Raw genomic sequence first — 7,922 nt, 5'->3', positions numbered from 1 at the left:
CATTGGGGTACATTTTTCTAACAAGGTTATTATAATTAAATGAGATCATATATGTAAAATATGCATCAGAATGCCTAGCATATAGAAGATGCTTTAAAAAGTTAGTTGCAGTGTGGAGATTCCTTAAAAACCTGGAAATAGAACTGCCTTATGATCCAGCAATCCCACTGCTGGGCATACATACTGAGGAAACCAGAATTGAAAGAGACACATGTACCCCAATGTTCATCGCAGCACTGTTTATAATAGCCAGGACATGGAAGCAACCTAGATGCCCATCAACAGATGAATGGATAAGAAAGCTGTGGTACATATACACAATGGAGTATTACTCAGCCATTAAAAAGAATACATTTGAATCAATTCTAATGAGATGGATGAAACTGGAGCCTATTATATAGAGTGAAGTAAGCCAGAAAGAAAAACACCAATACAGTATACTAACGCATATATATGGAATTTAAAAAGATGGTAACCATAACCCTGTGTACGAGACAGCAAAAGAGACACTGATGTATAGAACAGTCTTTTGGACTCTGTGGGAGAGGGAGAGGGTGGGATGATTTGGGAGAACGGCATTGAAATACGTATAATATCATATATGGAACGAGTCGCCAGTCCAGGTTCAATGCATGATACTGGGTGCTTGGGGCTGGTGCACTGGGACGACCCAGAGGGATGGTATGGGGAGGGAGGAGGGAGGAGGGTTCAGGATGGGGAACACATGTATACCTGTGGTGGATTCATTTCGATATTTGGCAAAACCAATACAATATTGTAAAGTTTAAAAATAAAATAAAATAAAAAAATAAAAAGTTAGTTGCTGTATGACTCAGGGAACTCAAGCAGGGGCTCATGACAATCTAGAAGGGTGGGATGGGGAGGTAAATGGGAGGGAGGGGACATGGGTGTACCTATGGCTTATTCTTGTTGATGTTTGACAGAAAACAGCAAAATTCCGTAAAGCAATTATTATTCAATTAAATTAAAATGGCAACAGAAGTTAGTTTCTTTCCCAGTTGATCTTTTTCTTTCTTTCCATAGCATTTATCTAGCCGGCAGAGTGTACAGCAAAGCACATCTCAGGTAAGCAACTTAAGACAGGCCTCCTAGTCTTTTCCCTGAATTCTTTCTTTTAAGCAGTTATAAAATAGGTATGCACCAGGAAATTGTTGACTTCTTTTTTTTTTTTTTTAACCACTGACTGCTTTATTGTGACCTATGCGAAGAGTTGACTCATTGGAAAAGACTCTGATGCTGGGAGGGATTGGGGGCAGGAGGAGAAGGGGACGACAGAGGATGAGATGGCTGGATGGCATCACTGACTCGATGGACGTGAGTCTCGGTGAACTCCGGGAGTTGGTGATGGACAGGGAGGCCTGGCGTGCTGCGGTTCATGGGGTCGTGAAGAGTCGGACACGACTGAGCGACTGAACTGAACTGAAGGAACTCTGATCTCCTAGCAAACTTGGCTAGTCTCCACTCCTCTGTGCAAATTTACACAAGCACAATTGAAGTGAAATAGACAGAGACACTAAAATGAATCAGTCTGAGAAAATAAAAATGGTATTTAGAACAGTAACTATTGCTATCTAACAGTGTAAACCAAGTACGTCAGGATCGTGACAGCATCTCCAAGAAGTGACTTTGAAAATGGTTCTCTGGAGAATTTAGGTGTATGTTGCCTGGTGGAGATTTTGAGTTCACTCATCAACTGGAATTGCTGTTCCCATGTCTCCTTCACTCTGTTTACTTTTCCCAGCTGTGTATTTGCCTACCTCAAACCAAGCATATTAACGCAACACCTGCTAGTAGCAGAGGCAACACCTCTAATCTCTCTTTCTCTTACATGATCCCCTTAAGCAATATGAGGAGAGTTAATCATTTCATTTAGGGTCAATACAATAAAATAGAAGTCACTGTCTTTTGCCCTCCTTGTCAGGTGGATACTGCGCGCCCACGCCATGGGGAAAGCTGTCGGATACCAGTTCCACATCACTTCTTCCTCAGCCTGAAGAGCCTCACCTACAACACCATTGGGGAAGACACTGACGTCTTCTTTTCCTTGTATGATATGAGGGAAGGCAAGCAGATCAGGTAAAAGTTGCTAGAAGCTCTCGCGAGGTTGAGACTGTATTCAGATGGTATGTCCTGGATCATGGGCATCTCTAGACTTCAGAGAAGATAGATGTACAGAGGAGGAAAAACAAGATGAAGTAACCTACTCTTATTTGGCTGAGGGTTTTCCTTCACATCCCAGTTTTCCCTGAAGTCACAAGGGACCTCTTTTGTATCCTTTGCCTATTTCCCCCTCAGTCTTGGCCACCGCCAGCTCAGGGAAAGAAGAGGATGCATCTGTCTATTCATTGCCAGAGAAAACACAAAGGAGAAACCTAGAACAGAGCAAATTCAGCAAAGAGACCCTGCTCTTGAATGCAGGAAGCCTTGGACTCTACTTTGCTGCTTGTGTAAGAGAGGGTTCCCAAGGAAATAGGCTAACATTGTTCTGTCTGAGGGTAGCGCCAGCCCTCATTTTCAGCCTAGCCCTGTAAGAGGAAGAGCATCTTCTGGACAAAAGGAAAAGTTATACTGACTCCATCATTCCTTTTTGCCTTGGGTTGGAGGAGAAGCCACATAAAGAGGCTGACGTGCAATAGACCGTGTGTCTTGACAGAGCAGTGAGGCCCTTAAGCATGAGCCACTGTGGCAGTGCTTTTCCCCTTGAAAGGTAGGGAGAAATCAAGGCGATACTAGGCTTCTCTTCCTCTTCAGTTCAGCAAGGCTCTCATGGGGTCAGAAGACCTTTGTGGGAAGCCCCGGCTTTTCTTTGTGGTTATATTCTAGGTAGAACAGAGAGAAAATAAATCTTGGGGTACTTCTATATTGGTTGGAAACTTTCTGTGATAAGACTACTTTATGGGTGGTGGTTGTTGTTTTACTTAAAATTTGAAAACATCTGTTTTACTTTTCCAATTGCGTGTTATACATTTGAGAAAGTTTAAAATGGAAGTTATAACAGAGTACAGAGAAAGCAGTTAATTTGTATGTTCCTTGGTACCTCTAATCTTGACTGTCCTGCCCTGCCTGCCTCCTTCCAAAGCCCTGTGCTTCACTTTGACATGGGAGTAAAATGATACACTCACTGATGAGAGCATGTGGAGCCTTGTCACCAGTGGCTCCCAGCATGTGTCCCAGTAGATTCTGACTGCCCTTATTTTTCCACTACACTAGAGGTTTGTAAACTGTATTATTTATATTTGTGTATGGAAGAATCCTTTCTTCAAGCTAATTTCTATAAGGAAGTCCAATAAATGAAACAGATAAAATAGAACTACTCAATTGTTGAAAGGGAAAGTAATAGGAATCTTGACAATGTCCATGCCCCTATCTAATGGGTACCCTGTGAAACCACTGAAAGTCCAGGGGTGACAGTTTGAAAACCAGAGCACAGTATTTGTCATCTTTGAGTGCCAGGGACTATGTCTTCTCTCTCCATGACCCTAGCACCACGCACAGTGCCTGTGCCTAGTACTTTTTTAAAAAAATTGGATTTACTATACAGAGAAGACTCAAACCCAGTCGAGACACCCCATTGCTCTGGTTTGTAATTCACATAAAATCATCAACCCATGCAGTTGTTTTATCTTTGGAATTATTGTTTATAATAGTCTCAAGAAACAACAGAACATTTTAAAAGAAATATTAAAAAATGTTTTATAGTTTCTGGACATTATTAGGTCATTTAAAATCCCTATATATTAGAGAACTATACCACCTTGAGATTCACATAATAAAACTAAGATTCTTAGTTGAAAATGTACACTTTTTTAGTTTTAAGAGTGAACTATTAAGTAGATTTTAGACCTAGATTTAATCAATAAACACTCTTCTTTCTATTAGGATTTGTGTAGTATGTAAGGTCTTAAAATTTTTAGGTCATTGAGCTGGTATTATCAGATAATTCTGGTTTCATTATGATTAGTTGTCAAATTGATTGCATGTTACTTTTCTCGGAGCAGTTGGTACAGAGCAATTGATTTGTTTTTTTTCTCCTCAAGATAACTCCTTGAGTGACTGTTTTTCCACTCAGATATTTCGAGTCTCGTCTCCATTCGCATGGTGCTAGTGTTCAGTAGTGCCAGAACACTCTCCCCTCTGTGCCAAAGAGTACGGGAGATATTAGCTAAATTAAAGACCCGTTATTCCTCTCCTCTGAGTCTCATTGCTGATTTCACAGGCAAATCTGGAGGGGCTAAAGTGAATGACAGATTGCCAGCCCACAGCATGCATTTTGATACATGTTGACTGATGAGTATTGGATAGTCTCCTGTAGGTCAGAAGCAGCAGCTGGCAGGGCCTTGGTAGCTCTATTTTTCATTCCAGTTCATCATTCCAGAATCATAAATATTTAGCCTTGAAATCTAAATCTCTAATTAAGACCTCTCCCCTGAGCTTCAGGTCCTCATTTCTTTTTTCTTACCAGACATATGCCCTTGGGTGTCCTTCAGACATCCATCATCATTTCTAAGCTGCATTCATTTTCTTTTCCTCACATATCTACTTTCTCCTTAAATCAAGCAAAAGGCATTTGCTCGGGGATCCATGTCAGAAACTTAGGGAGCCTCTTAGGCTCCTCCATCTTTATCTCCTCTCTGTCCCTTCTCAATTAATCACTGTATCCTCTTAACATCTGTCTCCTAATGCCAATCAAGTAACTGCCCTCGCTTTATCCTTGCTGTCACCCCAGATCCTTCACGGTTCTCCCCAACATAGACTCCGTGAATCTGTCTTCTTTTCTTAAGTTATCCTCCACACCACTGCTATACTCCTTTTTAAAAAATAAAAACTGTTCATGTCAGCTCCCACTTAGCCTTAAAAACCCTTGTTACTTAGCATGGTGTAAAAGACCCAGCATATTGTAATTCTGCCTATTTCTCTCACCTTATCTCCTGATGACTTATTTGGCTTTTTCTAAACATGCCTTGCTCTTTCACACTTCTCTACCTTTGTTGGCTTGGTAAGCTCCTATTCTTTGTTTACAACTCAACTTTATGAAACCTCCCTCATTCTATTTATGACTAGAATCAGTCGTGGGCCTTCCTTGTGCATGTGATGTCATCCTGCACCTAACTTTCTCCTGTTTCTAGATATTATATTGTAATTATACACGTGCATATAGATTTCCTCCACTGGAATGGGAGCTTCCTTGTATATCTTTTGTTTGATTTTCTCCCTAGTGCCAAGCACAGAACTTTGAATATTGGAGTGTTAAATAGTTATTGAATGAATGAATGAATAAGTCCATCTATCAAATAAGTACCAATAAATCTCCTGTGAATCCAAGAAATTTTCATGTAGTTGAACAGTTTAGCAAGCATTTACTGAGGCTTTCTTGTTTGTGGGCCCCTGCAATACCTGCTGAGGATTTAGATGAAGAAAAAGAAATGTCCCTGCTGCTAAACAGGTCTGAACAAGGCATTACAGAATTCCTAAAAGATGTAAAACGTGTTATTCCCAATTTTAAGTACCAAACAAGCTGAGTGGAAAAGTAAGATGGGCAGATGTCTTATTGACATGTGGTAAGACTTTAAGCACAATAAGAAGCCAGGGAAAAACAAACAAAAAAATAGAACCTATTAAGAGAGAAAGAAGTTTTTATAGAACTTCTCAAGCTGAAAAAAAAATGAGAAGTCCTATCCAAATCCTGGTTGGTTTATATATTTTTTCTAATTAATTATATTTTAGACTTATATTTATGATTAAATTGTATGGTTTGGGAAAGAAATACAGCCAGCTTTTCAATGATATACTGGGAAAGATGGCTTTTTCTTTCATGGTGAGCTAGGTCAGTTGTCACCAGGGTTTTGAATTCAACATTTGAAGAACTATTTTTTTTAAAAGGAAAAGAAGTCAGGGAAGAAATGGGTCTTTGAGAGACTGAGAAGACCTCAAGAATTCTTGGAGAAAATGAAAGTAGTTGAAAAAGAGTGGCCAGTGTCCAGATAAGGTATTAACTCATTTGTTCAACTGATACTTATTAAGCATCTGCTGAGTATTGTTTTAGATGCTAGGTACACTGGGATGGGCAAGAGAAATCTGCTTGTCTTCCTGGAGCTTATGAACTAGTAGAGAGACTAACTCTTTCTAGTAGAGAGACTGTTGAACACATGGTCACATGAATAAGTACAAAGTTTAAAAATTGTCATAAATGCTATAAAGGAAAATCATGCATGCTGCTGTGAAACCTCATGTATATTGGCGTGCAGGGAAGGAAGCTCTTATGGCATCCGAACTAAGGCTTAATGTTTGAGTAAAGAAAAAAAGAGTGGATAATGTGGTCTAGGCAGAAGAAGGTTTAGATGCAGCGAAGAACTTCGTACATTCAGAGAACTGAGAGGCAGTCATCACTGGTATACAGTGAGTGAGAAAAGGAAAGGACATCATAAGAAAAGATAATCAGGGACCAGATGATGCAAGGCCTTATGGTCATAGAAAGATTTTGGATTTTATTGTAAGTTCAAGCAGAGAAGATACTTAAACATAAGAAGCAGCAAAAGCTTAAGTTAAAAATAATAAAAATATGAATGCATATATACAGGAAATAGGAAGAGGGTATTAGAGCTAAGAAAAAGTTGATGTTGAAAGTAAACTCCAGGTCTTGAATCTGTTTCTTTACCCTTCTTTGTTCATAGTTTATTTAAGAAAGAAAGAGCTCAGTAAATAATTAGGAAATAAATGCTAGATTTAAGATAAAATAGGTCAAAGATAGCCCTAAAAACCCTGTAGACTAATTTAGACTTGAAGCATTAGACAACCATTCTGATTCCTTGAGTGGGTAACTGCCATGTTGAATGTGGTGGTTTGGGATTATCCCAGAGGTAATGTAGAGGTTAAACTGGAAAATCAATGAGATGAGTTGGAAGCTGTTGCCAATATGAGTTGATAAGGCCTCAGGATAAGGGGACTAATAGTAAGATTAGAGAAGAAAGAGCATCTTGCTGTATAAGATCTGGACCCAGACTCATCACCTCTATAATTTAATTTCCTATCATTCCCCCTTGATCAGTCTACACATAGTTTCATTTCCTATTATTCCCTATCTTGATCACTCTACTTTATAATGACCTTCTTGCTGTGCCCTAAAACACAACACATGTTCCTGCCTTAGGGCCTTTCTTTGCACCTGCTCTTTTCTGGATAGCCTCATGGTACTTACATCCTGACTTTCTTCAAGTTTTACTCAAATGTCACCCTTTCAGGCTTTTCCCAGCTACCCTATCTAGAACTGAAACCATCATGAACATCATCTCCCATATACACATGCATATTCTCAATCCCTTCCTTGCTTTATATTTTACCCAAGCATGTATTACCATCTAGTATACTGAATAGTTTATCTGTTTACCTTTTTTTTTTTTCCTGTTTACCGTTTTTATTGTCTGTGTCTCGTCTCTAGGCTGTAAGCACCATGAAAGCAGAGGGTTGTTGTTGTTGGTTTTGTTTTTTGAAATTTTTCTTTATTTTTTAAATTGAAGTATAATTAATTTACATTGTTTGTTTCATGTGTACAGCAAAGTGATTCAGTGAAACACACATGTATATATCTATACATCCACACATGCACACTTATATTCTTTTTCTTTTTCTTTTTAATTTTATTTTATTTAATTTTTTTATTTTATTATTTTTTTTCCAACTACAACTTTATTTTACTTTTAAACTTTACAAAATTGTATTAGTTTTGCCATATATCAAAATGAATCCGCCACAGGTATACATGTGTTCCCCATCCTGAACCCTCCTCCCTCCTCCCTCCCCATACCATCCCTCTGGGTCGTCCCAGTGCACTAGCCCCAAGCATCCAGTATCATGCATTGAACCTGGACTGGCATCTCGTTTCATACATGATATTTGACATGTTT

The 7,922-nt window shown here is 39.1% G+C and overlaps 1 protein-coding gene across 1 annotated transcript in view; it reads left to right on the top strand.

Moving 5' to 3' along the window:
• The window catches only part of DOCK3 (dedicator of cytokinesis 3), a 283,176-nt gene that overhangs the window by 120,091 nt on the left and 155,163 nt on the right, over positions 1 to 7,922 (top strand). The window contains exons 8-9 of the mRNA XM_010851790.1: positions 1,045 to 1,086; positions 1,943 to 2,097. Of these exons, the coding sequence (XP_010850092.1) occupies positions 1,045 to 1,086; positions 1,943 to 2,097 (197 nt within the window). The remainder of the gene's footprint in view (positions 1 to 1,044; positions 1,087 to 1,942; positions 2,098 to 7,922) is intronic.

The sequence above is a fragment of the Bison bison genome, unplaced genomic scaffold, assembly GCF_000754665.1.
Source record: "Bison bison bison isolate TAMUID 2011002044 unplaced genomic scaffold, Bison_UMD1.0 scf7180017864304, whole genome shotgun sequence".
NCBI lineage: Eukaryota > Metazoa > Chordata > Mammalia > Artiodactyla > Bovidae > Bison > Bison bison.
This window is presented reverse-complemented; position numbering and strand designations above follow the sequence as displayed.